We start from the raw sequence: 18600 nt of genomic DNA on the forward strand, positions 1-18600 counted from the left end.
AAAGTGTAGAAATAAAAAGAAGTTTTTGAAGATTTGAGAAATTATATTAAAGAAAAAGACAAACAGATAAAAGATTTTATATACAATAATCCTTGCAAAAAAGAATATTATAAACTAAAACAAGATTAAAAAAAAAAAACTATACAAATGAAATCAGAATTATAAATACTAGTAGAAATGGTCAACATTTTTTATGAATTTGCAAATTATAAACTTATTCGAAGTAAAATATGAAGAGTAAAATTGGTATCAGAGCCAAGTTAACGATTAAGAGTAATACTTTCTCTTTAAGCAACACTTTTAGTGATACGCTTTTAAACCAAATAAAAACAAAAATCTGTAAATCTGTACCAAAATACATCTGTACACTAGATGGATCCTAAAAAAGAGTTTTGTTGACAAATTATTAAAAAGTTATAAATAAAAATTTCAAAAAGACTTGCAATTAAATAAAATACTTTTTACTTTAAATCCCTTATAGATTTTTTTTTTCTTTGAAAAAACACGTGGATGATATTACTATTTTTTTTTAATATAGTACTAATAAAGAGTGTATTATTGGATCTAGAGAAGATAAGCGTTGGTCCCAAAATAGAGAGAGATTCCATTTGAGTTTTAAATTTGGATATGATAGTGTTATTTAACCTTATCGGTCGGTGGGGATGTCATAATAATTTATAAGCTCAATGCTACGAATCTGATGCGTCTAATGTGGGAGCTGATTTGGATGTGCAATCTTTGGTTTCCCTCTTCAAACTTTTACAACCGATCTTGTTTTATTTTAATTTTCCCCTCCATATGTTAATACTTAATAAAAATTATTTTATATACATTAAAAATTAATTACTAAACTAAGTGTTTTTGTGCAATAGTATTACGAAAATATAATTTTTTTAAAATTATGTTAATTTTATCATGACATCATAGATTATAATAAAAAAGATTTATAGAATAAAATTATTTTTATAAAAGGTTATAGGGACAAAAGTCTCTATTGACTAACAAAATCAGGATCTCCGAAAATTAAAAAAATTAAATAATAAATTTTTTAGTTGTTTTTATGTAAAGAGTTTAATTTTTTACTAATATTAATTTTAATATTGATTATCTAAAATTTAAAATAATTAAATGTATATATTTTTATATTTAATTAGGTGTTAGGTTTGTTACACATATAAAATAATTAATTTTCATATTTATTATTTAAAAATATTTCTCTCTCTTTCTATATATAGTTAGATATTATTATTAAAAAATTTATATTGATAATTATAAAATTAATTTTAAATTATTTTTTTTAAATAATTAAATCTTGATTCTAATTATTAATCACAATATTAATATTCTCTTCCGATTATCTAAATATTTGAAGGAAGAGATGTAAAAGTATAAAATAAAAAGATGAATAATAAAAATTTGAAATTAAATAAGAAAAATAAAAAATATATATATAATAATATTTTTTATGTGAATAATATTATAAAATTATTTTTTAATTATATTTAATTATTAATTTAATGTATTTATTATAATTTTATAAATTTATTTAAATTATATTATTTTATTAATTTTATTTTTTGTAAAATATAAAGATAGAGAGATAGAGAATGAGAGAGAAAAGAGAGAGAAAGATAAGGACACAAAAACAACTGAAAAATAAAAAACAGCATTAAAAACAACACACTCTGGAGGACAGGCTTATTGGCGTTTAAACGCCAGTAAGAATACTAGAATGGGCGTTTAACGCCCAGCCTGGCAGCATTTAACGTCAGAAATGGGCAGTAGAGTGGCGTTTAACGCCAGAAAAGGTAGCTGGATTGGCGTTTAACGCCATGAAAGGTAGCAGAGCTGGCGTTAAACGCCAGATTTGGCACAGAATGGGCATTTGAACGCCAGAATGGTGCAGGGACTCAGATTCCTTGACACCTTAGGATCTGTGGACCCCACAGGATCCCCACCTACTCCATCCCTTCTTCTCTCCTCTTCACACCTTTCCATAACACTCTTCCCCATACACCCTTGACCAATCACCTCAATACCTCTTCCCCAAACACCCGTCACCTATCAAATCCTACCCTCTTCCCGACAACCTCTTCACCACTCACATCCATCCATCATTAAACCCCACTACCTCACCATTCAAATTCAAACAATTTCCCTCTCAAACCCACCCACACATGGCCGAATACCCTCTCTCCTTTACACTATAAATATCCCTCTTTACCACCTTCCATTTCACACAACATACACACTATTACCCTCCTTGGTCGTAACTTTCACTACCCTCCATCTCCTCCATTTCTTCCTCTTCTACTCCCTTCTTTATTCTTTTGCTCGAGGACGAGCAAACATTCTAAGTTTGGTGTGGGAAAAGCTAAAACTTTTTGTTTTTCTATAACTGCTAATGACACCAAAGGCCAGAGAAACCTCTAGAAAGAGGAAAGGGAAGACAATTGCTTCCACCTCCGAGTCATGGGAGATGGAGAGATTCATCTCAAAGGTCCATCAAGACCACTTCTATGAAGTTGTGGCCAAGAAAAAGGTGTTCCTCGAGGCCCCTTCAAACTCAAAAAGAGTGAATATCCGGAGATCCGACATGAAGTTCGAAGAAGAGGCTGGAAAATTCTCACCAACCACATTCAACAAGTCAGGATCTTAATGGTTCAAGAGTTCTATGCTAACGCATGGATCACTAAGAACCATGACCAAAGTGTGAACCCGAACCCAAAGAATTGGCTCACAATGGTTTGGGGGAACTACTTGGATTTTAGTCCGGAAAATGTGAGGTTAGCATTCAACTTGCCAATGATGCAAGGAGATCCTCACCCTTTCACTAGAAGGGTCAACTTTGATCAAAGGTTGGACCAAGTCCTTATGGACATTTGTGTGGAAGACGCTCAACGGAAGAGAGACTCAAGAGGCAAGCCGGTTCAACTAAGAAGGCTTGACCTCAGACCCGTGGCTAGGGGATGGTTGGAGTTCATCCAACGCTCAATCATTCCTACTAGCAACCGGTCTGAAGTTACTATAGACCGGGCTATCATGATCCATAGTATCATGAATGGAGAGGAAGTAGAAGTTCATGAGATTATATCCCTAGAACTTTACAAGGTGGCGGACAAGTCCTCTACTTTGGCAAGGTTAGCCTTTCCTCATCTCATTTGTCACCTCTGCAATTCAGCTGGAATTGTCATAGAGGAAGACACCCTCATTGAAAAGGACAAGCCCATCACTAAGAAAAGGATGGAACAAACAAGAGAGCCCATTCATGGACCTCAATAAGAGCATGAGGAAATTCCTCATCATGAAATCCCTGAGATGCCTCAAGGGATGCACTTTCCTCACAAAACTATTGGGAGCAAATCAACACCTCCTTAGGAGAATTGAGTTCCAACATGGGACAACTAAGGGTGGAGCACCAAGAGCATTCCATCCTCCTCCATGAAATTAGAGAAGACCAAAGAGCCATGAGGGAGGAGCAACAAGGGTAAGGAAGTGACATTGAGCAGGTAAAGCACTCCATAAGATCTTCAAGAGGAAGAACTAGCCGCCATCACTAAGGTGGACCCGTTCTTTAATTTTCTTGTTCTTTATTTTTCTGTTTTTCGTTCCCTATGCTTTATGTTTTATTTATGTTTGTGTCTTATTACATGATCATTAGTGTCTAAGTATCTATGCCTTAAAGCTATGAATGTTCTATGAATCCATCACCTTTCTTAAATGAAAAAATATTTTAATTGCAAAAGAACAAGAAGTGCATGGTTTTCGAATTTTATCTTGAAGTTAGCTTAATTATTTTGATGTGGTGGCAATACTTTTTGTTTTCTTAATGAATGCTTGAACATTGCATATTTTTGATATTGTTGTTTATGAATGTTAAAATTGTTGGCTCTTGAAAGAATAATGAAAAAGGAGAAATGTTATTGATAATATGAAAAATCATAAAATTGATTCTTGAAGCAAGAAAAAGCAGTGAAAAGCTTGCAGAAAAAAAAGAAGAAGCAAGCAGAAAAAGCTAATAGCCCTTTAAACCAAAAGGCAAGGGTAAAATAAAAAAGGATCCAAGGTTTTGAGCATTAATGGATAGGAGGGCCCAAAGGAATAAAATTCTGGCCTAAGCGACCTAAACCAAGCTGTCACAAACCATGTGTTTGTGGTGTGAAGTGAGAGAGAGAATTTGTTAATTTTTGAGGAAAATATTTTATTTTGATTGTAATGAAAGAATTTTTTATGACATATTTTAGTTTGTCAAATTGGTAATATAAAATTTAAATTATAAGTTATATATAGAGTGAAAAGTGAAAATAGTAGAGGAAAAATAGAGAAAATGAGAGAGATAGATAAGGCGATGGAGAAAGAGAGTTTATTAATTTTGGAGAAAAATATTTTATTTTAATTTTAATAAGAGAGTGTCATGTGACACACTTTGGTTATTAAATTAGTAATATAATATAATATAGTTATATTTTAATTTAGTAATAATTAAAAGTTTTATGTTATATATTTTAATTGTTAAATTCGTAATTAGTCATTGATAATAATATATATGAAAGATAGAGTGGATAATTAGATAAAAAATGAGAGAGATAAAAAAAAGATAAGAGAAAAAAGAAGAGGAAACTCTTTAATTTATAAAAAAAATTTAATTTTAATTGTAATAAAAAAATAACTTACAGTGTATTTTAATTATAAAATTAATAATATATAATAGATTAATTATTATAAATTTGTATATTTATACATATAAATAAATAATTAAATTTATTTATAATAATTTAATAACAAAATTTATAAAATATTAAATACTTAATTCTTAGTCGATCGCCGATTAATAATTGATTTTTTATTTACATGTAATTGCTGCTTAATTAATAGCAGCAGCCAGCAAGTACTTATATTATATCACATTGATACAAACGTACAAAAAGATTTATCTATCTCTCATATATTTTAAACAATACATTATTAATTTATTATATTGGTATCATCACTTTAATTAATTAAGATAAAGGTAGGCATGATGTATTGGATTCCTTTATCCGAAGCAGTGTGCTCCATTGTCCTTAAGCAATCATCGAAAAGGAAAGTAGGTTTAGCTTTAACCTAAGCATGCTTAAGCCAAAAAGCCACAATCTAATTTCAATTGCTCCTTTAATCAACCCCTTTGGCAAAAGAATCTTAACTGATTAAACAACAACTGATCCCAAAAACAGGTCAAGTCACAAAGTGACCACTAGATCCTCAACACACCTTTTATTTATTTATTGAATAATTGGCATTTAATTTGAATGAGATATCATATAAAAATAACCAAAATTTTTATTTTGTTTTGGGTTAAGTATGATTTTGGTTTTTAAGGTATAGGTCGAAATTTTTTTTGTCTCAAACATTTTTTACATACAAAATCGTTCTTAAAGTTTAAAACCAAGTTTTAAAATTATAATTTTTATTTAAATATTAAAAATTTGGACCAAATTACTCATAACAAAAAAATTATAAAATTAAAAAGAGTAAAGTATCGTTTTTATCCCCAATGTTTGGGGTAAGTCCTTGTCCCTAACGTTTAAATCGTTCTATTTGTATCCTTAACATTTATAAAAGTAATTCAATGTTATCCTACTATCAATTATACTAACAAATCAGATTATATTTTTCAATTATTCTCACTTGGATGTATTCATTTTCAATTAGGTCTTATTTGGATGTGTTCGATTTTAATATTATACTCACTATTTGTGTTTAGATTCAATTATGTCCCTAGAAAAGTGAATTATGTAAATGTTGTAGGAATTAGTTTCAACATTTGATGAGCTATTTTTCGAAGTAAATCATCGATTCTATCCCAAACATTTGTATTTTAACTTCAAGAAAGGATTTTTAAAACTTAAACTAAAGCGCTCATGATGTGTAATTGACGGCATGATAATATTGAATCTCTTTTACAAACGTTAGGGATAAAAATAGGACGATTTAAACGTTAGGGACACAAATAAGATTTATCCCAAAGGTTGAGGACAAAAATGATAATTTACTCAATTAAAAAAATAAAAAGTAAAAGAAAGATAGTGTTTTGAAGGGGAAAGGAAAGAAAAAAGAAAAAGATGTCTATGATCCACCTCTGCTTCTGCTTCCACTCTCGCTACTTTTATACGATTTTGGTCTCTAAAATAAGATAAAGACAATTTTAAAATCAAGTTAAATTTTTAAAACGATTTTATATCCAAAAAAATATTAAAGACAAAAAAAAATTTCTATCTATATTTTAATAACCAAAATCATACTTTACCTTTTTTTTTTTTTTTCGCTTCGCATTCTAACTTGATATATCTTGTTAAAACATAAATACACCCATCACATATTCACATTAATCAATCTCATATATTATTGTACACAAGATGGAATATTGGTACTACTACTAGTAGTAGAGTACTAAGAAGATATTGTATGGTTGGGTGAGTGACAAGTGTCACTAAAAGAATTGTTGGACCCCATAAGAGGCACAACCATTATTCTTGTCATTCCAAATAAATCTTATCAACAAGCCTTTTGCAAACATACATGTGATTGAGTGAGGATGTGACTTTCTTATGAATCCATGGATCATGACACCACTTAAATGTGCCAACCATTTGTTCATCAAACATTGAAACTAAAGCAACACATTCCAAGGCACCAATCACATTTCAAGTAATTTTCTTTTATTTTAATATACGGTTGGACCCATCTTGATCGTGAAGATGAAAAATAAAAAACAAGTGCCTGTGTTGCTGATAAGATCCAATTGTACATTTATTTATTATCATGGTCATGGGACTGTTATCAGATCGATAGTGTGCATCTTTTAATTAAGTTATATTTATTTTCAGGGTAACCCATAAATAGATTCTGATTTTTTATCTCAAAAATAAATAAATTATTAATTAATTAAAAATTAAAAATATTTTTAATTTTTTAAAATATAAAATATTTAATTTTTTTAAAGATCAATTTAATTTTATATATTTTAGTATTTTTAATTAATTAATAATTTATATGTATTCGTCTCTTTAAATTAAAAAATTAGGATTTATTTATTTATTTATTTTTTTATTTTTTGAAAAACATTTTCGCCCATTAGAAGACGGAGGTTCCAAATAATTAATAAGAGTATGAGACAGACAAAGTCCATTAATTGAGATTTAAGTTATTTACGGAAACATGACATGACCTGAAGTAGTTTAAAAAATATTAACTAATACAGATAGAAGCCAAGAAAATCAAACAAGACAAAAATATAGAAATTAATTATTGAATAATACTATATATTAAAATTTTTTATTATGAGAAAAAGAATATGTTTTAGGTTTCATTAATGGTTATTTGATAAGTAAAGGGAGTGTCGGTACTACTATATATATATGTACTGTATTTCACTATTTAACAGGACTACTATTCAAGTGTAGAGAGTGAATTATTAGAAACAAGATGAAGAATCAATATATTTTGTACACTTATTTTATTATTAAATACGGTGTAAGATCAAATTTTAAGTAAATTTTATGGTGGTGTTATATGATCAAATTATTTTAATAATTAAATTTAATTAAATTAATTTAATAGTTTATTGATATAATAAAAGTTAATTAAAAAAAGATTTATTTAAATTTGGTTATAAAAATAATTTATTTTTAATATTTTTATAAATTTTAAATTTTTTAATTAACGCTAAAAAATACGGATTTAATTTTGATACACTTTATAAAATATTTTATACAGTTATTTTATTATCGTTCTTTTAGATAATTATTTATATAATCACTGTTTGGTGAATACGCGTTCATATGAAATTGATAGTTGAAAATCGTTAAATGATAATTGATTTAAAGTGGAAACTCAGGTGCAGTTGACTTCATGTGAAGTTAATATTTGAGAGTCATTAAATGATTTGACTGATTTGACTAAATTTTTATCTAACGACGTGAAGTCGACTTCACCTAAGTTTTTACCTTTATTTAAACTTATCAAATTATCTAATGATTTTCAAATATCAACTTCACATAGAGACAAATGCGCGCGAGCTTTCAACTAATGAAAGTAAATTGAAAAGGCATAGTAGGATTGAGTGCGGAAGGGTGGGTCTACTTTGTTACGGCTTGTGCCTTTGAAAGGGTACAACGCGTGCCTTGAGTGACCCAAATTTTGAAGAAACTACTGCAAGTTGAAGTTGAAGCATATGTATGAGCCATTCATTCATTCATATATATTATATAAAGAAAAATGGCAGCACGCACAAGCTGGGGTTAATATATACATACATTTGTGCGGTGTAAAATGGTGATTTATGTGTAGGCCATTAGGTAGGTAGTTCAATGAGAACATATTGAATAAGATGAGTTATGTGTAGGAATAATGTTGAGCATTAAACTTTGGTGTTTCGCACGCACATGTATGTAGGATCTTACAATTTGAATTATTTGTGGTTATAAATAGTGAGAGAGAATAAACCGTGACAGATGAGAGAACAAATTAAAACTCCGTTTACAACCGAAGTTGGAGGATATATTAATTTCTATCTTTAATTTTGATTTTGACAACTTTTCATCTCCACCACACCACCCACCAAGATATTTTAGTTTTGGATTTCACCCTCATAATATTATTTAGCCTGCACGTAACAATGTTTTTATACGAAGATGATAGTTAAAAATCGTTAACTAGATTAACATGTTTGATTAAACTTTTTACTTATCTATATTTTAAGGGTGAAAACTCAGGTGAAGTCGACTTTATGTGAAATTAATATCTAAGAGTCGTCAGATAAAAATTTAGTCAAATCAGTCAAACCATCTAACAGCTTTCAGTATCAACTTCACGTGAAGTCGACTGCACCTGAGTTTCCACCATATTTTAATTATGATTTTCTAGATATTTTGTTACTGTATTATATGAATAATATATTATTATGCAGCATAATTCTGAGTGCATGTGTATACACACAATCTATAAGGTTGGAATGAGTCACTATCACAGCTTGAAATCCTAGCAAAGTTCCATGGCTGGCAAGGGAAATTCACATGGAATCCAAATAATAACAACATACACCTAAAATTGGCATTCTGATGAAATCTTCTCCAACACCAACATACAGATAAGTTGATATTTTATTGTTGTTGTGCATGTACGGAAAGAATAATATAAATGTAATCAAATTGTAAAAACAAATGTGTAGTGAAGAAGCAAGCACTAATTTTGATTGGTGATATATGATGCATTATATGATGAATGATGATGATGATTATAAGAAGCTAAGGAGTTTGTCTGGAATATCTTGTTCATTGCACTGCACTCCCATGCCCTACCATACATTGGCTCATGCTTAGGACTGTCACTTGTTTTTATTATACAACCCTTTCTTTCTGTGGTCCCCTTTCCTTTCTATCCTTTCAATTCAATTCATTTCCCACATTACACTGATTGATGAACCACAATATTCAATCAACTAAAGTAAATGTTACAACTACACTAATATTATTATATTATTATCATTCATACATATTCTATTATATCATCACACACACCTCTCTCTCTCTCTCTCTCTCTCTCTCTCTCTCTCTCAATATCACTCTTACTCAAACTTATACAGACACATTACTCTACTACTCCATTTTAGTTTTTTTTTTTTTTTTGAATCTTGCTTAGCTTCCTCTTCTCATCACAGCCTGTCATAACCTAAATTATTGTTACATTTTTAAATCTGAGCTTGTTTTGTTTCATAGTGAAGGGTTGAATGAATGTTTATTCTTGATTGGTTATTACATGTGCTTATAGAGAGATATAGATAGATAGATAGATAGATAGAGAGATAGACAGATAGATAGAAAGAGATTTCTTAGCTTGTTGTCTATGAGCTATACTACTTTTTGATCTCTCCTTTGTCTCAAACAAGATTCAAGGATAGTAATTATGACAGAATATACTGTTTCAACTACTCTTAAGGCTGATTCATGGCTTAAAATGCTGGCATGAAGGAGGAAGATGTTCAATGACCTTCTTCATCAGAGAAAGCTGCAATTTTGCTACTTCTTATTACAGGTATACATAGTCCATAATACAAATATATATGGCTTTTCATTGTTTTTTAGTTAAGGCATATGAGTTATGATATGATATATATCCTAATGAGAACAGTTTCTGATCTTTTATTTTTCTTCATAGTAGTCCATAACATATATATATGGCTTGAAAGAAGATTCTGCAGTTTGATTTAATGCTCCTTATGTTTTTCATATATGGTAGTTTTATTTGATAAGGAAATGACAATTATCAATTGTCAAACATCCATCCACAGTGACACATAAAAAATTTCAAGAGTAACATAAAAGGAAATAAAAGTTGACTTGCTTGCACATGTATTCTTGACATGTAAACTCCCCAGTGTCTTTGTGTGTGTGATAGATGTTGTGATCCTCAAATCTTGTTGAATCCTTAAGTCCCTATTTTAGCATTACCAGATGTAAAGTTCAGTTGTCTTTAGAGTAGCTCAAAAGAGCATAGTAGCTTTTGTAAAAGAAAACCATGGTGAAGTGATCACTTTTCTGAGGCATAGATAGGCATATAGAAAACAGTAGAATATACAAATTTATTTAAAGACAGATATATAAACAAACAGAATGTCTCTTCTTAAGACAGATTTTTTTCGTCTCTTTTATCAGTGTTTTTATAATTTATGTTTTGAGACATTTACCAAACGGAGCCTCTAAAGATGTAATGGTGCTTCCATCACACAATCACAGACCCCCACTTTAATTGTTCTCACTGTTGCCTACATCTAATGTGTTCATATTCATGCTGCTTTAGTGTCCCGGCAATGTATGATTACACACTTTGAACATTTTAAATGCAAATTCTTTTGGTCCCCCTTTTTCTCTCTCTCTCTCTCTCTCTCTCTCTCTCTCTCTCTCTCTCTCTATATATATATATATATATATATATATATATATATATATATATATATATATATATATACACTCCTACTTTTGGTTAGTAAAGTGGAAGGCCCTGTTTTGACAAGTTATCTCATGAAAAAAAAGATAGAATCTGCTCCTTTTATATGGTATGCATCTCTGCACCAAAAAGGGAAGTGGCAGAATCTATGTTTCATGATAATGTCAGCATATATGAAGTATACTATGGCTGATCATACTGCAATTTGATTGGGGTAATTTAGCCCTCAACAATTCCTATATAAAACATGAGTTTACAGTTTTCCAATTGTTATGTTGAAGTATGGTAAAAGCAGCATTGAACAAAGTTTAAAATGAACTTACTTCATGTTTCTTTTCAGGCATGGGAACCAAAGTTGAATATTCAGTAAATCTTCTAGCAACATCATTAGACAGCAACAAGTTGAGAGTGGGTGGAGTGGATGTCTGGGAGCATTATCAGAACAAAGTGCTGACCAATTATAACCTTCTCATCAAGACTATAATCAGTTCCAAAGTGCAAGATCCAATAATGGATAGGATGCTTGAAAGAAACAACATTGAATACATCAAAAGGACAATGCAGATGCATGAGGCCATCTTCAAACAGCAGGTATGTATATATATATATACTCAAAAATACATGTGATGTGATTATTGAACTACTCATCTTAACAAATATTACATCACATGAAATCCATAGGGTCAAAAGTCTTATATATCTATAGCCATATGAGAAAATTGTCATGATCAACATTTTTTATGAAACTTCTTAATCTATGTGCACTTATGTATGTGTACCTTATGCATATCTACTTCAAATATTGTTACATCTGTATTGTATCATATTCAGTACTCATATTACACTTCCATTTGTTGTCTTAGAAAGGACATGATGATCATTGATCAGCAAGAGAATATGGATTTTGCAGGTAAGAGAACTGCACAGGCTGTACAGTGTGCAAAAGATGCTGATGGATGAGCTCAGAAAGGAAATAAGACAACAGAAACTTCTGACTCCATTATTAAATGGCATAGATGAAAGGCATCCTCATTTCATTGAACAAAAACAACATCTAGTGGCACAAGCCTCATATGGACTAGATTTCCATGTTCATCAAAATTTGATGAGAGAGGAAGCTGCAGGCTCAAGTAGAGGTTTTGATCTTGAAAGGCCTGCTTGTGAGGAAGAAGTATTTATGGGAGGTGAGGCAGGTCCTAGCAACTATGGTGGTTGTGATAATGAAGAAATGGAAGTGGATTTGACACTAAGTATAGGAGGTAGTAGTAGTAGTAGTAGCCATGTTAAGAAACATGATCATGTGGCTCATTTAGCATGCTCACAAGACTCATCACCAAATGGGAAAAGTAGAATAGTAGAAGAATGCAATGACCCCACCACTCCTCTGAGCAGTACCACTGTGACATTTACACAAACACAAGGAAGGAATAAGGGACCACATTGGCTTTCTCAAGGCTTAAATTAAAGATTCAATACCAGTTTCATATATATATATATATATATAACTCATCATCATTTGTTTGTATCATGTTTAACTCTACATGGACCACAACAAATTTGTGTGGTTCATTCATTCAGATATTCCTAGCAGATAATTAATTAGTTTCTACTTTATTCCAATAAAATGGATAGTTTATACTTTATAAAACACCTACCCCCTTCTCTGTGAATATAGATCGCTAGTTACTAATTATTATTGTTTTAACCTAATGCACTTGTAAAGATGACCATGAACTAAAACACTAATTGAAAATAGCTACTAACCAAAGAAGATCAACTTGTTTTGAGCATCTTACTCTTCAAAACTTTGTCAAGAGTAAAAACTCAATTTGGTCCTTATCCAATTTTACCAAGAATAAGGCATTTTTTATGCCAAAAAAGATATTTTGATCTTCAACAAAAATTAATTTTATAAAAATTTTAGAGAAAAATCCAAAACAGTACCTCACAATTACTTTAAAAGACAACGAGGTCCTTGACAAAAAAAAAACTCAATTCGGTCCCTAACAATTACCTCGAAAGGACAACAAGATCCCTGTACCAAAAAAAGGTCAACGTTGTTTTTTGTTTGGCACATAGGCTAATCAATCAAAAAAAAAAAAAATCAGAGGTCGAATTGGGTATTTTTTTTTCTGAAAGACTCATTGTCCTTTCGAGCTAATTGTGAGGGCCGGATAGGATATTTACTCAAAATTTTATTTGTAATTTTCGTAAAAAGATTGAGGGTTGAGCTGTTCTTTTTCTTTTTTGACAAAGACGCCTTGTCTTTCATGAAAATAGATAATGGTTGAGTTGGGTCTTTACTTCTCATTTAATGTGTGTCGAGAGCTGACTACAAAATTGAAAGGCCCAACAATATGCTGTAAATCTTGTTGAACCGACTATCTTGGGTTAACAAAATCCAATTGGGTCCACGAATTTGAGTTTTGAGAGTGAAGCGTTATTTTTTGGAAGATTCCTACTCTTTTTATGTGATCTCTATAAATTGAGTTAAATTTATCATATTTTTAGTAATAAAAATTAGATTAGATGCCAATGGTTTTATTTAAATAAAAAGTTATAAATATAGAATAGCTTCGTTTAAGGAATGATGATGATGCCATGACAGCATTTATTAATGGAAAAAGGAATCATCATATAAATAGTTACATACAAAATCAAAAAGGGAAGTATTACTAGATTTGATTTGTTTAGTTGGGCCTGGTGCAATCAATCCTAATTTCACCTTGATTACCAGTTAAGACACCAACCCTACCCAACTTAGTGATGGCACTAATAAAGGCATTGTTAAATGCTACTTCATTTGATGCAAACAAGTTGACCGTTGACTTAGTCCTTGGATCTGTGAAGAGCACCTGATCAGAGGTGAAGAGACCCTTTCCTTGCTGCAAGTTCTTGAAGTATTGGTTGTCAAATTTTTGGGGTGTGACTGGGTCCATGTTTATGGCAATTCTTGGATCAACTTTCAGTGGACACATTTGTCTAAGCTGGAATGCATATTGTAGATTCAATGATGGGTCAATTCTATTTCTTGGGCTGAAATTGTATATCCTATTTGAGAACTTCCCACAGTGAGAGAATCCAATTGTATGTGCTCCTGATATTCTCAAAAAAATCACATTTTAATCATACATTATACATATAATATAATGATGTCAAAGATAATTGATATATTTTTAAAAAATTAATAATCTATAAAGCACGGACACTTCGCTGAGTTGCGGTGTCTGCGCATTTTGGACACGACATTCACTGACATACGCCTGTGTCCAAACCGTGTCTTAATAAAAAATAAATTTTTTTCACCGGACACGTTTGGACACACCTAAATACCATTACGTGTCAGCGTGTCCAATCTTATTCTTAACATATATTTTTGAAATAAATTTAGATATAGTATATATTTATTATTTATTAAAACAAAAAATATTTTAAATACTTGATATGATTAAAATAAAATATTAAAAATAATTAAAAAATTAATTTATATTTTAGTATTCAATAAAATATCAAAATACCATTATGATTTATCTAAAAAATACTTTATATTTTATATGTATGCGTGTCCTATGTCTTGTAAGATTTTAAAATTTGTGTGTCAACGTGTCCCGTGTCGTGTCCCGTGTCGATGTCAGTATCTGTGTATCATAATTAATAATAGAGAAAATTACACTCCCCTCCCCTGCGAGATGTTAAAATGACACTCTCCTCCCCTCTATTTATAAAATGTACATTTTCCTCCCTTATAACTTTTAAAAAACCTCCTCTTTAATCCATTTTAAATTTTTTGTGTTAACTAATGTTAACTTTATCTATTTTTCAAAAAAAAATATTTTTTACAAAAATACCCTTTAACAAAGTTTTTTTATTATTAAATTTTACTTACCAAAATACCATTTAATAAATTATTTTTTATTAATTAAATTATATTTTTATCAAAATAATTTTTAAAAAATTTAATAATTAAATTATTTTTTTCTAAAATATCCTTCAATAATTTTTTAATTATTAAATTATTATTTTACCAAAATTTTTGTTAATAATTTTTTTATATTTTACTATTAATTTTTCGATATCAATGTATATTATTTTAACATTAAATAAAAAATCTTACCATTATTAATATGTATAACAATTAATATATATTGATATTGAAAAATAATCTTACTAAAATTTTTTTTTATATTAAAATAATATATATTGACATCAAAAAATTAATAGTAAAATATAAAAAAAATTGTTAACAAAAATTTTAGTAAAATTATAATTTAATAATTAAAAAATTATTGAAGAGTATCTTAAAAAAATAATTTAATTATTAATTTTTTTAAAAAATATTTTGATAAAAATAGAATTTAATTAATAAAAAATAATTTATTAAAGGGTATTTTGGTAAGAAAAATTTAATGACAAAAAAATAAAACTTTTTCTAAAGAGTATTTTTATAAAAAATATTTTTTTTTAAAAAAATGGATAAAGTTAACATTAGTTAACTCAAAAAATTTAAAATAGATTAAAGAGGAAGTTTTTTAAAAGTTATAAGGGAGGGGAATGTACATTTTATAAATAGAGGAGAGGAGAGTGTCATTTTAGCATCTCGCAGGAGAGGGGAGTGGAATTTTCCCTTAATAATATATAAAAGTACATATTTAGCCTTTTATAAAGATTATTCTGCTATGAACAGAATAAAACACATATATTTATACATAAAACATAACTGATTTGGTGCCCGATTTATGTCGAAACTCGAAACGAACAGTGTTAGAAAAAATGACGTACCTGACAATGCAACCAAATCAGTCTGAGAGAGGCCATTAGAGGTAAAGAAGGAAGTGAGCTGATCCAAATTGTTTTCAGGATGAGGAAGATGGCGTTGAACACTGGCTATGGTAGAGATTCTTCCATCACGCCTTCCCAATTCCACATTGTAAAATGGACCCCCTGCCAGGTTGACAACATCCCTAGTAGCAAGTGCAAGAATGTCAGCACAAGAGACTTTGTTACGGCACTGAGGGTTGCTATCAACTGCAGCCTTGGCTTTAACCACTGTGTCAAATCCATCACCAGCTAGTGATATATCATCTGGATGGTCTTTCTCTGCTTTGTTATTTGGAGATTGTATCAAAACCGATGCATCACAACCCTGTATGTATGTCCATTAACAAATATAATGTATATATATAAGTATTAAAGATATAATTATTCATGTTGTTTAATTTTAGACGAGTGGTTTCATGACAGTAAGTAGACTTTATTTGTATATATATTTTGCATACCCTGACAAGGCAATCATGGAAGAAGAGTCTAAGGGTGGCCGGAGCAGTAACAAAGGTTTGCTGGAACTTATTCGCGACGGCGGAGCGGACCAACTGCTCAACATTGGGGCATGTTTGGCTGTAGAAGTTACGGCTCAGTGGTTGAGCTGAGCTTCTGGTAACTGCTGCCACAAGGAGCAATGACAACAATACAATTATTCTATTACAACCTCCCATCACTCTCTTATGTTTTTGTTTTGGTTCTTATGTGTTCTGATGTGTGTATCTATGTTGTTTCCACCCTTGTTATATGCACTTATATATAGTTGCTAAACACATTTGACAGTTACAAAAGATATTGCTATATCTTATATTTCGAAATGTGTACAATGAAGGTTTAGGGATGTCCGATTTAGTATTAGAGATATAACCATTAGTGTTATCTTTTCTCATCAACTGAAATTTTTGGGATGAGTGATATCATGACATGGTATTAGAGCTCTAAATCCAAAAGGTCAAGAGTTCGATTTTTGGTGAACCCCAAAATTAGCTTAAGTTTTTGGGATGAGATGTTTATTATCCCTACCTAGATGGTAGATGATTATTATGTATAGTACGAATGATGTTTATTTTTTAATTCTTTCGAAATTTAAGTGCAGTTAATAACTTCATGTAAAATTGATGGCAGAATCGTTAAATGATTTGATAAATTTGACTAAATTATCATCTAACGACTCTCAAATATCAACTTTATATAAAATTAATTATACCTAACTTTTCACATTCTCTTTTTCTTTAAGACTGTATTTACTCTTATTTTATATTAATAATAATAAGTTAAATTTATACCATTTAGTTAATTCTTTATCATTATTGTATAAGATGTGGAATTCAAACACATTACGTGTGGAATTATTCAAGCTTTGTCTAATGATGATTAAGACATATGTATGTGGGTATGCTCCCTATAGTTAACATGATATATTAGTGACAAATTTGAGAGGGAGATAGATAAGATAATAATTAATTGGAGAATGATTGATGAATGATGAGAATAAGAACAAATGTGTGTTACTGTGTGACAGTCTGGCCCGTGATACAAGTATATATGGATATTGGCTATATCTATATGAGGAAAATAAAGGATGATTGGAGCGACATTAACGCCAATAAGCCAATATAAATAATGTCTATGTGGTCTATAATAAGTTGCGTGAAGCATCTAAACAACTTTGTGAATAATAGTTTGATGCCAGAGAGTTTACTATACTATATATGCATATGAATTATGAATAATAAATAGTATTGATAGAAAATGAGAATATATAAGAGATGGTAGGTATGCACGAACATGCACAAGCATGTTCAGATAACGAAACGAACTTTAGTTTCATGATGAGCTGACCAAGAAAAAATGTTATTTAAATTATGAATTATGTACATATTAAAATCAAGGAGTCATTCATATAAAAATAATTAAAACATTTTAAAAAAAATATTTTTTAATAATTAAAATTTAACATATATAATCGATTAAATTATATTATTTTTATCAAAATTAGACTAGACAAATTGATTATTTGACTAAAAAATTGATAAATCAATTGATCTAAATTAATATTTTTTTATAAAAACAATTACAATACTCCTGTTATAGAAATGACTTAAAAATACTTCTATTAAGAATATTTTAGTCATTTTTTATAATAACAGTATTATAGTCATTTTCTATTAAAAAAATAATAATATTAATTTAGATCAGTTCAAGATTTAGTTTATCGATTTTTGGTCAAATCAATTTATTTAGTCTAATTTTGATAAAAATAACACAATTTGATCGATTATATAGGTTGAATTTTAATTATTAAAAAACGTCTATATTTTAAAGACGTTTTAAACGTCTTTATCCGAGTGATTTCCTAAAATCAATCATTGCATATCAAAATATATATTTAATACTTTACAAAAAAAATTATTATTCTATTATATTTAATTATGCTAATAATAAAAAAATAATAACATCAATATATATAATATATAAATATAATAATTAATTTAGTGATACATATAGTATTTTTGGTAAAATATAGTTACTAATGGCTTAGTTGTAAAGAGTTTGAAATTTTGAATGGCAATTCGTGTACACTAACGTCGTTGTTTTCAATACTTATTATTATTATTATTATTATTATTATTATTATTATTATTATTATTATTATTATTATTATTATTATTATTATACTAACTATCAACCTTTTTGTTACATAATTTACATAAAGTATAAACAATCATGCGCATCCATATCCCTTTTAATATTATGGGTTAATTAATTGACAGCATGAGCGCAGACAATCAGATAAAC

At 29.4% G+C, this 18600-nt stretch overlaps 2 protein-coding genes across 2 annotated transcripts; one reads left to right on the plus strand and one right to left on the minus strand.

Moving 5' to 3' along the window:
• Positions 1-8275: 8275 nt before the first annotated feature.
• On the plus strand, positions 8276-12631 carry LOC112723579 (uncharacterized). The gene is made up of 3 exons (XM_025774997.3): positions 8276-10071; positions 11324-11574; positions 11894-12631. Exons 2-3 carry the CDS (start codon positions 11326-11328, stop codon positions 12446-12448), a joined length of 804 nt encoding a protein of 267 aa, XP_025630782.1. The 5' UTR covers positions 8276-10071; positions 11324-11325; the 3' UTR covers positions 12449-12631.
• Positions 12632-13562: 931 nt separating this feature from the next.
• LOC112723581 (peroxidase 16) lies at positions 13563-16540 on the minus strand. The gene is made up of 3 exons (XM_025774998.3): positions 16260-16540; positions 15763-16126; positions 13563-14080 (listed from the first exon to the last, which is right to left on the minus strand). Exons 1-3 carry the CDS (start codon positions 16473-16475, stop codon positions 13674-13676), a joined length of 987 nt encoding a protein of 328 aa, XP_025630783.1. The 5' UTR covers positions 16476-16540; the 3' UTR covers positions 13563-13673.
• Between the last annotated feature and the right edge of the window lie 2060 nt (positions 16541-18600).

The sequence above is a fragment of the Arachis hypogaea genome, chromosome 11 (assembly GCF_003086295.3).
Source record: "Arachis hypogaea cultivar Tifrunner chromosome 11, arahy.Tifrunner.gnm2.J5K5, whole genome shotgun sequence".
Taxonomy (NCBI): Eukaryota; Viridiplantae; Streptophyta; class Magnoliopsida; order Fabales; family Fabaceae; genus Arachis; species Arachis hypogaea.